The 15,232-nt window shown below is 44.8% G+C and overlaps 1 protein-coding gene across 1 annotated transcript in view; it reads left to right on the plus strand.

The window, feature by feature from the left end:
- The window catches only part of DLGAP2 (DLG associated protein 2), a 759,496-nt gene that overhangs the window by 637,223 nt on the left and 107,041 nt on the right, over positions 1-15,232 (plus strand). The window contains exon 5 of the mRNA XM_087418643.1: positions 10,525-11,594. Coding sequence (XP_087274769.1) covers positions 10,525-11,594 — 1,070 coding nt within the window. The remainder of the gene's footprint in view (positions 1-10,524; positions 11,595-15,232) is intronic.

The following is a 15,232-nucleotide window of genomic DNA, read 5'->3' on the forward strand; positions in this document are numbered from 1 at the left end:
CACACAAACTGGGCCGGTTTCGTCCATTGGGGGCCATGATTTTCTAACAGTAGAATGTTTTTTAAAAGCATTTAAAGAAAAAAGTGCAGGGAAGAGCTGAATGCTTAGCAGCAGAATCGTTTCAGCTGAACTCAACTCAGGGCGTCACAGTTTGGAAACTGGCAGGGGTCTCATACAGAGCCTGTGCTTCAAAAGGGCTGAATGCGCTGGAAAATATTAGCTGTTTATTATTCTGAGCAATTCCGGCCTTAGGACTCGGTGGAGGACATAGATGTTGCCTAAGAACGTGGCGAGACCGTCAAGCAGATCCTGCCCCAGGTAAACCCCTGGTGCACACGTCCATCTTATGAAGTTTGACTCGTTCATGTATTCATTTGGTTACCGGACGTTAACTGGGACTCACGATGGTGGGTCAAGGAACTCTACCAAGTAGAGAGAGTGACTCAGAGATTAAAGAGGTAGTTGGGAGACACGATGCCACATACAAAAATCAACACAAGACGGCAATTCGGAACATGAAACCGAGGGCAGCTCGTGGTATTCACAGGTGGATGGGCCACGTCCCCAGAGATAAAGTCCCACTGTGTCTGCGTTAAGGCCCAGGAATTTGCCCTTGAAATGCTTCCCAGGTGATTCTGCTGTATAGCCTGGGTTTGAAGACCTTTGAACTATTGGGAAATAAAGGCAAAACCTCAAATAGATAAAGAAATACAAGATATTAGAGAGCCAGATCTTGGATAACATTGGTGAGAAATGTTCACCAAGGCACCGGGTTCCAGACCTCCGTCCCGCTCAGCCAGACTGCTGTGCACTTTCCTCAACGGTGACCCAGGGGGTGATTAAACAGCTACCAACCATTAACTGTGTGACTTGAACTAATGTCATCGGATCCAATTGGTGCAAGTTTATTTATTTACTAATTTATACTTCATCTCGTTTTATAAGAATATGAAGCAGTGAATAACAGAAACGTGTAAAATACGCTGATGAAATAGAAATCTGAATGCAAAATCCTGATGCAGGGACTTTAGATCAGAATGAAGGGACAAAGGAAGACGCGTGTCAGTGACGTAAGGACCTTTAAGTGTAACCCAAATTTGCCTCTGAGCCATGTGACAATCAGAGCAAAACTGCAGACGGCTCCAACCATGTATGTCGTGCCAAGAGACGGAGAGAGGAAGTTTAGAAGCAAACAAGCCTGCTGCTTTCAGAAATCTTGCTAAAACACAGGAAATATTTTTTTTTAATTTTTTGTTTATTGCAGTAACAGTGGTCTATAACATTGTATAAATTTCAGGTGTACATCATTGTACTTCTATTTCTGCATAGATTATATCATGTTCACCACCCAAATACTAATTACAACCCATCACCACACACATGTGCCGAATTATCCCTTTCGCCCTCGTCCCTCCCCCCTTCCCCTCTGGTAACCAGCAATCCAATCTCTGTCTCTATGTGATTGTTTATTGCCGTTGTTATCTACTACTTAATGAAGGACATCATACGGTATTTGACCTTCTCCCTCTGACTTATTTCGCTTTGCATAATACCCGAAATGTCCATCCATGTTGTCACAAATGGCTGGATTTCATCGTTTCTTATGGCTGAGTAGTATTAAAGTTTGTACATATTCAATTTTGTGTTTTTGTTTATGTCTTCTCTCATCACATATATTTATTCATTTATAAGAGCTTTATGAGGATATAATTCACATACTATACAATTTACCTATTAAAATGTACAATTCAGTGGTGTTTAGCATATTTACAGGTATAACCGTCACTACAATCAATTTTAGAACATTTTTATCATCCCATTAGCAGTCACTCCCCATTACCCCTCCCCCAGCCCCTGGCAGTCGACAATCTACTTTCTGTCTCCATGAATTTGCCCGTTCTAGATGCTTCATATAAATGGAATCATATAATATGTGGTCCTTTGTGACTGGCTTCTGTTTCACAGCATATTTGGAAGGTCCATCCATGCTGTAGCATATTTCCGTACTTAGTTGGTTTTCATTGCCAAACAACATTCCACTGAATGGATATAATCACTTCTGTTGATCCACTCATCAGTTGATGGACATTTGGGTTGCTTCCACCCTTTGGCTATTACGAATAATACTGCTATGAACGTTCATGTACATGTTTTTGTGTGGACATTCCCTTTAATTTCTCTTGGGCATATACCTAGGAGTTATTTAACCTTTTGAAGAACTTCCGTACTATTTTCCAAAGCGACTACACCATTTTACATTTCCCCCCACCCTCCAGCAGTGTATGAGGTTCCACTTTCTCTGTGTCCTCATCAACTCTTGTTACTTTCTGTCTCTTTTATTGTAGACATCATAGTAGGTGTGAAGTGGTATCTCTATTGTGGTTTCAATTGCATTTCCCTGATGGTTAATAATGTTGAGCATTTTTTCATGTGCTTATTGGCCATTTGTATATCTTCTTTGGAAAAATGTCTGTTCAGCTCCTTTGCTCATTTTTATTTGAATTATTTGCCTTTTTATAATTGAGTTCTAGGAGTTCTTTGTATACTCTAGATACAATTTCCTCATCAGATACATCATTTGCAGAAATTTTTCCCATTCTGTGAGTTGTCTTTTCACTTTCTTAGTGGTGTCCTTAAAAGTACAAAAGTTTTTAATTTTAGGGAGTCCATTTTATCTTTTTTTTCTTTTTTTTCTGTGCTTTTGATGACATGTCTAAGAAACCATTACCTAATCCACAATCACAGAGAAACACACGTATGTTTTCTTCTAAGAGTTTTATACTTTTATCTCTTACTTTTAGGTCTTTGATCTATTTTGAGTTGATTTTTGCATATAGTGTGAGGTAGGAGGTACAACTTCAATCTTTTGCATGTGGAAATCTGGTTGTCCTAGTACATTTGTAGAAGAGACTGTTCTTTCCCCATTTAATGGTCTTGGCACCCTTATGAAAAATGAATTGGCCATAGATGTATGCATTTATTTCTGGACACTCAATTCCATTCCATTGATCTATGTGTGTGCTTGTCCTAGTTCCACACTGTTTTGATGACTATAGCTTTGTAATAAGTTTTGGAATCAAGAAGTGTGAGTCTCCCAACTTCTTTCTTCTTTTTCAAGATTGTTTTGGCTATTTGGGATCCATTGCATTTCCATATAAATTTGAGGATTGGTTTTTCCACTTCTGCAAAAAAGCCAGCTGGAATTTTGATAAAGATTGTGTTGACTCTGTAGGTCACTTTAGGTAGTATTGAAATCTTCAAAATATTGAGTCTTCCATTCCATGAACACAAGCCGTCTTTCCATTTAAAGTCTTTAATTTCTTTCCACACTGTTTCCTAGTTCTCAAAATACAAATCTTTCGCCCCCTTGGTGAAATGTAGTCCTCAGTATTTTATTCTCTTAGATGTTATTGTAAATGCAATTGCTTCCCTAATTTCATTTTTGGATTGTTCATTCCTAGTATATATAGAGACCCAACTAATTTTTGTGTTTTGATCTTGTAACTTGTAACTTTGCTGAATTTGTTTATTAGCTGAAATTGCTTTCTGTGGATTCTTTGGTATTTTCTTTATATAGGAATATGTCATCTGCAAATAGAGATAGACATTTCTCCCTTTCCAATTTAGATACCTTTTATTTCTTTTCCTTGTCTGATTGCTCTGGCTAGACCCTCCAGTTCAGTGTTGAATAGCAGCAGCAAAAGCAGGCAACCCTGGGGCCGGCCCGGTGATGCTACCGGTTGGGTGCATGCGCTCCGCTGTGGCAGCCCGGGGTTCACCAGTTCGGATCCCGGATGTGCACCGATGCACTGCTTGTTAAGCCATGCTGTGGCAGGTGTCCCATATAAAGTAGAGGAAGATGGGCATGGATGTTAGCCCAGGGCCAATCTTCCTTAGCAAAAAAAGAGGAGGATTGGCATTGGATGTTAGCTCAGGGCTGGTCCTCCTCACCAAAAAAAAAAAGCGGGCAACCTTGTCTTATGCTATTCTTAGGGCAAAAGCTTTCCATGTTTCACCATTGAGTAGGATGTTAGCTGTGGGTTTTTCACAAGTGCCTTTATCATGTTGAGGAAGGTTTCTTTTATTCCTAGTTTTCTGAGTGTTTTTATCATGAAATGGTGTTGAATTTTGTCAGATGCTATTTCTGCATCAATTGAGATCATCAAGTGTTTTTTCCCCTTCATTCTAGTAATACGTTGTAATACATTGATTGATTGATTTTTGTCCTTTTGAACCACCCTTGCATTCCTGGGGTAAATTCCACCGGGTCGTGGTGTATAATTCTTTTAGTATGCTTCTGGATTAGGTTTGCTAGTATTTTGTTGAGGATTTTTGCATTTGTATTCATAATGGATAATGGTGTGTGACTTTCTTTTCTTGTGATGTCTGTATCTGGCTTCCATATCAGGATAATGCTGGCCTCATAGAGTGAGCTAGGAAGTGTTCCCTCCTCTTCTATGTTTTGTTGGAGTTTGAGAAGAATTGGTGCTAATTCTTCTTTAAATATTTGGAAGAATTCACCAGAAAGCCAGATAGTTCTGGACATTTCTTTGTTGGAAGGTTTTTGATTACTGATTCAACCTCCCTGTTTGTTACAGTTCTGTTGAGAAATTTTCTATTTCTTCTCAAAGTAATTTGGATGTTTCTATGAATTTGTCCATTTCATCTAGGTTATCTAATTTGCTGACATACAATTGTTCATATTATTCTCTTATAATCATTTTTATTTATATAAGATAAGTAGTAATCCTCCACTTTTATTTCTAATTTTAGTAATTTTAGCATTCTCTCATTTTTTCTTTTCAGTCTGACTAAAGGTTTGTCAATTTTATTGATCTTTTCAAAGAACCAACTTTTGATTTCATTGATTCTCTCTATTATTTCTTTTCTCTATTTCATTTATCTCTGCTCTAAGCTGTATTATTTCCTTCCTTCCGCTAGCTTTAGATTTAATTTTCTTTTTCTAGCCATGTGAATTTTAAGATCGGCTTTTGAATTTCTACAAAGAAGCCAGCTGCAATTTTGATAGGGATTGTGATGAGTCTGTAGATAAATTTGGGGAGTATTTCCATCCTAACTATATTAAGTCTTCCAATCCATGAATGTGGGATATCTTTCCATTTATTTAGAGCATCACTAATTTCTTTCAACAATGTTTTGTAGTTGTCAGCATACAAGTCTTGTACTTTTTTCTTAAATTTTTGAGGAAACATTTTTTTTAATGGAACTTCAGACAGGTTCCTTTTGACCTATGGTGGGCCACATCTTTCATACCCTCACATGGTAAATACAGGAATAGATTCACACGGCTGTTTCTTATCCTGTTCCCTGACCTGCACTTGTGTGGCAGGGTCCTGACAAGACGGTGAGGTGGACCACAGGGCTTGTAAGAGAAGGCAGCTGAGCAGGTGCTGCACTGGGGGGTGGCCGGAAGGATGAAGAAGTGGGTACAAGGACGTGGGTAGCAGACAAAGGGAGCCAGGGTGATTCCAGGGACGAACCAGGGCTATCTCAGTTTTGCACAAGGCCCAACTGAAACTTCTGAGGAAATATTGGTAAGTTTAACTAGCTTGGGAAAAAATGCTTTATAGGAGAATATATCATTTTTTATTTAGCAAGCAACTCCACGGTCCACTTTATAAGGTTTCTGTTGTTCCTTTTTGTCTTGTTGGGTTTGTTCTTTACCTTTAGTTCAGTTGGCTTCCACCTCTAGTGGGGGACTTTCCATTTAAGGTGGATGGCAAGACCAGATGACACAAGTGGAGGGTCTGTCCCTCCCCCTTGGTGGGCAGATGAAATCAGATGATTGCAGGCAGGCAGGTAACTTGGGTTAAGGGAGCTTCAGGCAGAGGGAGACAACACTGGCTTCCTCACTGGGAGGGACCTCCAAATGCCTACGGCAGAGAGGGCTGGCCGGTTGCTATCCCTGCACTGTCCCTCTCCCCAGGGGTGGAGTGGAGGTGCATGCTCTATGCTGTCCCAAAAATCCTGAGGCCTGCGCCTGTCACCACAGTGTGCACGCAGCCTGGTTGGCTCAGGCTAATGCTTTGTGTGGAACTACTAGCCTGGTTTAACCAGAAAGGGCGCATGGGGCCCTCCACCACCCTCCCCCACCCTCAGCAGCCTGTTGTTGGCATCTGACCACCTGGGGCTGGATACCTTGGTTGCAGAGCAGCTCTGATGCTGCGTGTGTATGTTCACATGTGTGTCTGTGTGTCTGTGTGCATGCTTGACCTCAGGAACCTCGCCCCACCTGCCCTGCTAGCCTTGGTTTCCTTAGCTGGTGGTGGGGATGGGTACCACCTCCCTGCAGGGTGGTGAGGAGGGTAAAGCCTGTGACACAGTGCCCACACATAACGAGCACTCCACACACACCAGCGTGTCAGAAACGTTTTATTACACTCAGAATACACTCATTAGAATGGGTAGGCCAACAGTCTCGTGAAATCCAACAGTAAAACATGCCTTAACATTCGAGTTTGGATTTGAGGAGACAGTTAATAGATAATGACGGTAATTGCTGTTTTCTCTTTCTTAATAACAAAAAATGGTGTCCTGAATAGCTGGAAATTAGGAAGCTAAGACGCCCTCCACATTTTTGTTTGTTACCTCACTGTCACAAAAAGAAACTGCCAGCCCCTTAGTATCTATTAAATGTTATGTGACTTATAAAAATAACTATCGTCTAAAAGTATTGCCGTTATTTACAGTACATTGCTATCTCGTTTGTTGTCACTTTCGTATTGTTTTCGAGGGGTGATGTGTAAGTTTCCAGGCCTACGTCAGGGAATTCAGTCCTGTACAGTGGAAATGAGAATGTGTTATCAACGTGTCACATAATCAAATTTAATTCAGTTCAGTTAAACTTTTATCTTTTATGCTTTTCTTTTATGTAGCCGCATTCATAACACAGCTTCCAGGCTAAACATTAGGCAGAAATAGGATATGCGAGTGGAGCGATAATGGGCTCACTTTTTAATATGGAGGAAGATTAGAATTGTATTAAATTACGTGTTAATGGAAAAATAAAGCAAAAGATAATAGGATGACAACTTTATGCTGCTGTAAAGTCTAGATCACAGCACATGGTTTTGCTATTTATGAGTTGAATATTGAATTTCCTTTGAAAACTTGCCTTTAATTATATTAAAATATAATATGATCTAAAATATCCCCTCCTAATATATTAAAGTGTTCTAGTGATAATTTGGCTTTTGAGAAAGGAAGGACTGAGTAGGTATTATGGGATAGCCACTGCGATGAGCCAGTGAATTACCTTGAATTGTGATAAAGTGAGGCTACCTTTGGAGATAAAGGATTCATTGATCCTTGACTTGGAGAACATGCAGAAGAGACCCTGTGCTGCCCTTGGTATGAGAGGCAGCCCCACTCCTGCTCCGAGTCCATTGGGATTCCTCAAAGAATGTTCACTTCCTCTGCTGCTGTCAATCACTCCGGGTGTGACAGGTCTGGCCTCTAACTTCTTACAGATCCGTGACATGATGTCCCTTCCTTATGAGATATCTCCATGTCTGAGCTGGTGTGGACAGGGGCAGTCTCAGAGCCCGAAAATGGGCATTTGAACCCATACCTTGCTCTGGTCGTCTGGCAAATATTCTCACAGGTGATGGTGGTTCCTTACGTGGACGACCAAGAGAGTTGGGTAGAAATAATCGGAGGGAGCCTGGAGTCTCAGCTTTCTCTCCCGTTTCCCACGGTCACCCTAGGTATTCATATAGAGTCTGCTGTGGGGGGTCAGGGTGGGTGGCTCTATGAGTTCTAGGTGTCACTAACACAGGATTGCTGGTGCTATCTCTCAGGCAAGGGGACATTAGTGAGGAGTAGGTGGGAGAGACGCCCTCTGTGGTGGAGGACAGGTGGGGCAGGCTTAGTTACAGGACTTGGACTGAGGGGTGCATTGGCCCTGGGGAGGAGTGTTGGACCAGTGCGGGTGAGGGGGGCAGGACTCGGATAGCTTCCTGCCAGATGCACTAGCATCTTGAGGATGTCCACTTCTCATTCCTGTCTGGACCTTCACCTTGAGGACAGCGCGCAGTAGGCACTCTCTAGGCATTGTCTGAAGGGAGGTTGAATTGCACTGGAGCTGGGTCTTGGAAATGAACACAGGAGAAGACGGATGTGTGCAATGAGGGGCTGAACGAGGGGCTCCGGCCAGCTCACCCGGTCATGACATAGATTCGAGCAGGTGCTCTGCACCTGGCACATGCTGGGGCTGGCCTAGAGCCATCACAAAGCAAAGCCCAGCCCTCATGGAGCCTGCCATCCTAGAGGTAGCCCTTGGTCACAGTGGAGAAGCTGGGACTTGTGGGTAAGCTGGTGAGCTCTTGGGCAGGGAACCAACTGGTGGGGGTGTGCTTGGGGAAGCACAGGCCTGCAGCAATGTTTGGGTGGCTGTGGACAAAGGAAGAGCAGTCGGGAGGCTATTGCTGTGGCCCTGTGACAAGCACTAAGAGTCTGAGCCAGGGCAGGGCCTTGGAATGAAGGAGGTGGGCGCAGGGAGTGAAGGGTGAGCTGAGAGCTAGGGTGGGGCAGAGGAGGAAGGCGAGGGTGAGTAGAGGGGCGAGTTGGGAGGCAGAGAAAGGGAGAAAGCCAACAGGTCCTCCTTCTCCCGAGGGTTGTCGGGGCACCTGGCAGCCATTCCGGAGACAGACAGAGAGAGGAAGCTGTATCAAGTGTCGTGAAGCAGGCTCTGCTGAGTCATAACGGCGTCCTCAGGGCTCCCCACAATTCAGAGCAAGCTTGTCAGTGGGCTCACAGCAGGGCACATGCGGGGCGGGGGGAGGCGGGACATAAGTGCACAGCCTTCTCCTTGTGCGGGAAGGTGGGAGGGGCTGTGGAGAGGGAGACGGGGCCCTGGTCAGGAGAGCCAGCTGTCTCCACTGTCCCAAGAACAGAAGGCTGGCTGTGCAGTGCCAGTGGGATGACGCTGCTGGGGCCATCAGACCCTCGCTGGGCTCAACCCACAGGCCATTCCTGGGCACTCAGCCTCATGGGTTCTTCCCACCAGTTTTCCTGCTGGAATCAGCTTCTCAAGTCTGTATTTCCTGCATATATCATATTACATGCATGTTATAGATGGATATATGCATTATATACACATACTATATATACATAATATATGTGCATATTATATATGGATATATGAATTATATATACATACTATATATGCATATTATGTACTAGAATAGAATCTGTATTTTCTGCATATATTATATTATGTGCATATTATATACTATATACGCATATTATACATGGATATATGCATTATATATACACACTATATATGCATATTATATACTATAATAAAGTCTGTATTTCCTGCATATGTCATTATACGCGTATTATATACCATAAATGCATATATGTATTGCATATGTATGTATATTATATACTAGAACAGAGTCTGTATTTCCTGCATCTGTTTGGCCACCAGTTGGAAGCAAGCCCTGACTTGGGACTGAAACAGAAACACTGGGACAGCAAGAAGCAGAGGTGAAGGAAGGGGCTTTTCTAGCGAATCCTGGAATCCAATCACTTAGGTTTAATTAACCCTGAACTTTAAAAATGCCAACCCAAAAGGACTTCAAATGATAACAATGACAATAATAATAGCATAGGTAATAAATGTTGAGGGTGTCTTCCTCCCGGAACTCTGCCTGTCGCATTGCCAGTGTCTTGTGTCCCTTGCCCACAACTAAGAAACAGAAGCCTAGAAAGCTCAGGTCACCCGCCTGGAGCCACACACCTGGTGGTGGCAGGACCAGGGCCCTCACCTGACCAGTCCATCTCCAGACGCCAGCATTTCAACCACTGCACCCAACCACCTCCATAACAAGAAGTCCAGGGGACGGTCCACAGCCAGCGGCTGCAAACCCAGCATCCTCTGAGAGGTCGACTCCTGAGGGTTTGATTACCCGTGTATAATATTGCAGGTCACATAATCAAACCATTGTTTTCTTTACAGCAGCTTACAGTTCAAAACCGAATATCTGAAATGGAATGTCAGAACGTCCTGGTTTAGTCCTCGTTTTGCCACATTGACAGCCCTGAGAAACCCTCCTCCGCTCCTTACCTGCATGGCAAGGATGTGGCCTTAAACAATCTCATGATTAATACATTAGAGTGCAGCACATTAGTTTACCAGGCAATATCACTGATTAAATAGCAGATGTTGTTTTTAAACTTGTTAAACTGAACCACAATAAACAAATCTAATTGAAATGTAACTCATTTTTCCCTCAAGTTGTTTATTTGTTTAATACATTTGGGAATATTTGGAAATATCAAAGTTTACTCTCCTTGATGTTCTCATACTTTTGAGCAATTGATGTGGTATAAAAAAGCAGTTGCCCACTTGAATGCCCAGACCAAAAGTGACCACTGACCACTGGATAAAAATAGTTCCTGCGTGGGGCGTCAAATATTTTACTTCTCCAACACGTAAGGTTTTTTGTTGATATTCCCACAAAGTCTTAAATGGCATTTCTGTTGCTTCCTCCACAGATCAGCAGTATTCATGGTCGCCAACTCAGCACTTCGATGAAGAAAGATACTCGCCTGCTCCAAGGAATATGAAAGGATTATCTGGGAGTCGAAATCAACCACAGTTGTGTTCTGGTCATACGTGTGGCTTAACCCCGCCTGACGATTGTGAGCATGCCCACGACCACATCCACCATGGGCAGGACTCTCGGCAGCCCTACCTGCTCAGCCCGGCGGAGAGCTGCCCCATGGACCACCACCGCTGCTCCCCGAGGAGCTCCATCCACTCCGAGTGCGTGATGATGCCCGTGATGCTGGGCGACCACATGTCCAGTAGCACTTTCCCCAGGATGCACTACAGCTCCCACTACGACACGAGAGACGACTGTGCCATGTCTCACGCCAGCGCCAAAATCAACCGGATTCCGGCCAATCTTTTGGACCAGTTTGAGAAGCAGCTCCCCCTGCACAGGGATGGGTTCCACACGCTGCAATACCAGAGGACTTCCACCGCCGCAGAGCAGCGCAGCGAGAGCCCGGGGAGGATACGACACCTCGTCCACTCCGTCCAAAAACTCTTCACCAAGTCCCATTCCTTGGAAGGCTCTTCCAAGAGCAACGCCAACGGGACCAAGGGTGACGGCCGGGTGGATGACCACCACCACGGCCACCACATTAAACACAGTAAACGGAATAAAAGCAAGGAGCGGAAGCCCGAGAGCAAGCATAAGTCGGGCCTGAGCAGCTGGTGGAGCTCCGACGACAACCTGGACAGCGACAGCACGTACCGAACATCCAGCGTGGTCAACAGGCACCACCTGGATCACGTCTCCCACTGCTACCCCGAGGCGCTGCAGGGCCCCTTCGGGGACCTCTCCCTGAAAACCTCCAAGAGCCACAACGACGTCAAGTGCTCGGCCTGCGAGGGCCTGGCCATGACACCCGAGGCCAAGTACATGAAGCGGAGCTCCTGGTCCACGCTCACCGTGAGCCAGGCCAAGGAGGCCTATCGTAAGAGCTCCCTGAATTTGGACAAGCCCCTGGTCCACCCGGAGATCAAGCCCACCTTGAGGCCGTGCCACTACCTTCAGGTAAGGAGTCTGGAGGCCTGACTGGGGCTGCCCGTCACCGTCTTTACGGCAAACCATCGCAGGTGGCGTGGGCTCTGGGAAAGCCGTGGGGCATCCTAATTCTGCCTTTAAACCACAGCCCTGAGTAGGAAGGGCTGTTCCTTGAACGCCTCTAAGGCTGGAGGATTTAGCATCAGCAACAAAATGTACTAGCCCATGGTCATGTTTTCTCACTTGAAAGTGGCTGGTTTGGCCCACTGGAAATTGGCTTGAATGAGTTCACTGACCGTACCTGAGAATAGCATCTTTAAGCTTCAAAATACCAATGAGCATGATTATGGGAAATGCAGCTGCTCCTCTGGGGTGTGGATTAAATGAGTTTACCAAAGGCGAGAACAAATTAAAGACAGTGGATGGCTAGAGGGGGCATATTGTAGAATTCTCTTTTCTGTAATTTCCCTCTCATCTCTGCCTCCTAATCATGCCATCACTGAGTCTGTGGGTACCCCAGGGGAAGCGTCAGCCCCTGAGAGGCACCCCCTCTTTTAAGGATGCCTCTGCCGTTACTTGTATCGGCTAACAGTGCTATTAGCAAAACTTGAAAGTCTGAAGTTTCCTTTAATATACACATAATTTGCATTCCGGTTCACCATCACTTCTACTTGCCTGACAGCAGTTGCTGCAGGCTATGCATTGGCTTAGAGAAATCTTCCCACAATGAATAATAGAGCTGAATGCTGGCTGAGTCACCCGGCAGTCAATTAATGGCACAAACAACCATGAATCTTTTTAGGAGTCAGGTGGTTGCAGATCATTTCAGCAACTCCAATTGCCATCCTGGTGCCTGATCCAAAACCCACTGGTTCTGTTTTAAAGGGAAATGCTAACCCAATTGCTTTTACAGGCAGATTTATTCAGAGACAAATAGGTAGTTGGATAAAATACCATTTGTATGGCAATGAGAGAGACTGAAATTCTGCTTGTAGTTAGCAAACCACAAAAATATACAAATATAAAATTTTTACCTGTACATATCTAAAGGAATATGATGAATAGACTCAGGGTTCACTCTAGTTATTATTCAAGAAGCAAAACTCTCTTGTCTTTCTCTGCGTTCGTACCTGGGAAATCTCTGATGCAAAGTCCCCTGAACACTAGGACGATGCCACAACTGTGGTTTTTGGCCACTTGGGCCTGACTCCAGACCCACCTTCTTCCAGGACACTTCCCCTGGCCACCCCTTCTCTGCAGTCCCCATACCCTAGAATCTGCCCTCCCCTGAAGCTATCCACTGTCCCCTTTACTAACCATCCTTTTCTCTGGCCTCCAACAGCTCCTTTTAGTTTGTTTTAATTATGGAAAATATTAAACCTATACAAAGATAAGAGCATAACATAATGAACACCTGTACACTCATCACCCAGCTTCAAAAACAATCCATTCGTGGCCAATTTTGTCCCATCAGTACCTCACCCACCTGCCCATTCAGGTTGTGTTGAAACAAATCCCATACATCCTAGGTAACTATTTCTGTATTTATCTCTGAAAGTCCACCTGGGAATTTTCGGACTCTTTCTTTTGAAACATAACTGCAATACTGTTATCAGACGTTAAGAAATAATAATAATTCTGTACTATTTTCAAATATCCAGTCAATATTCAACTTTCCATGATTTCTCACAATCTCTTTTTAACAAGAAAAAAGAATTCTTTGTTCGTATCCGGATCCAGATAAGGGGCCACATGGAAGTGGGTTGATCTGTCTCTTAAAAATCCACAGGTTTCTCCTCTGTCTCCTTTCTCTCTCCTTCCCTCGCATTCCTCCCATTTCTACAATAAGCGTTTGGAAGGACTCTCAGAATTTATGAGCACTGGCCATTTGCTTCCACACGATTCAGAAGCAAGAGTTAAGTTTTAACCAGGAGCTGAGAGGTGTCATCTCTGAAGACCACAGCATCTCCGACATCCTGTCTCTAGTGGCCACCCGGCTTGTTTTGGTCCTGTCTTCCCCTCCTCCCCACAGTATCTACTTGGGTCTTTATTGATCTGTTCAGCCATCTGTGATCTGTCTCCCCCATTGAGATTCAGGCCTGGAGAGCATTACACCCTCATCACTGCGTTAGCTCTGCATCTGGCTGGGGGTCGGACACGTTATAAAGCTCTAAATGAAGGAATGAGGAGGCACCTCCAAGTGTCCTCCTGTTTGGAGGACACTTGGAAGCAATGAAAGAAGCCGCTCAAGTGTCACTTCAACAAAGAAGAGTCTCTCCAGGCCCTGGAGGCGTGTGGGTGGTTCTAGAACCAGGGTGATGAGGAGGGTGGATGAGCGCCTGGCCCCTTCTGCTCTCACAGGCTTCCTACATCTTCAGGAGGCCGAGTCAGGGCTTGTAGGGACTGTCCAGCTCCAGAAAACCAATAGTTCTGACAAGCTTCTCAGGAAACTTTTCAGTATTAGTCCTTTAGAGGCAAAAGATGAGAAACATGATTGTTGTAATCAGGTTCACATCCGTAGTGACAGCAATGCTTTACAGCATGAAAAAACTCCAGCCGACCTCATTCTCCTCCACTCTAAATGCATGCCTGCAATCCGAAAGAAAGATGTTTGCGTTGAAATCGCTCCTGGTCTTAGATCTTGGCCAGGGACTGACAGAGCACGTGGTTACAGTGGCTTTCAGGCGTCTGTCTCCCTTCCAGACCCACAATGAGACATCCAGCCCAGGAAGCATTTCTGAGGTCCCTTTGAAACCACCGTGGACGTGAACTTACAGCCGTGCCCTCCTCTCTTCAGCTCTTTGTGGTTCTTGGTCTATATCCAGCTGTCCCAACTGTCGGCTCTCTGTCCTAAAAGTGCCTCCTGTAAGATGGAAATGGTGATCTCCCCGTTGAGGGTTAGAGGAGGTGTGTCCATCTCCCAATCTCCAAATTTCCCCATCACCTTTCTCAGGGACTTGAGTTTCCTGATGGCCCATCCTGTCTCCCCCCAGGCCTCTTAGTGTGAGAAGCAATCACTGAGAGCTCCTGGATCTTGTTGACACCCATGGAGCTCCTTTATCTCCCCAGGACCAGTCTACAGAAACTTCAGGATCTGTGTCTGTGGACTTGGAGTCTGGGATCACATGACCCACTCATCTACCCAGTTACAGGCCTCCCCAGCCCGCGTGGCTGTCCTCAGTGACTTATCACCACTGGGAATGGCTTGGCATCGAGGCCACTTAGAGAGTTCACTGGTCTGTCTGTCAGCTGGGTTACTTCCCAGACTCGCTCAGACTGGGATCCCTGTTGACGTTACTCTATGATTGTGTCTCTTGTCCCTTGAGTCCCATGGAAAGCACTGGTTCCTCTTTCAGGCACTTCTCATAATCTGCCTTATACGGTGTTTCTCTGTGTATTCTTGGCCCATTTCATCAAAATGTAAGATATCCTCATATTGTGTAGCATTTTGTGATCTCTGTGGCACGGTCACATTTATTGTTCTATTGTTCAGTGTCTTTCGTGACCGTAGAGTGGGGAGTCCTGGAGAGCAATGGTATCCCCTACAAAGGGTTTACCTGAAAGAGTTTATAAAGGAACTAGTGACAGAGCAGTGGGAGGGATGTTAACCACACAGGTACCAGGAACACTGGAAAACCATTGCTGGCCTAGGCCTGTGGGCAGGATCT

The sequence above is a fragment of the Ceratotherium simum genome, chromosome 28 (assembly GCF_057802395.1).
Source record: "Ceratotherium simum simum isolate JZ-2026a chromosome 28, ASM5780239v1, whole genome shotgun sequence".
Taxonomy (NCBI): domain Eukaryota; kingdom Metazoa; phylum Chordata; class Mammalia; order Perissodactyla; family Rhinocerotidae; genus Ceratotherium; species Ceratotherium simum.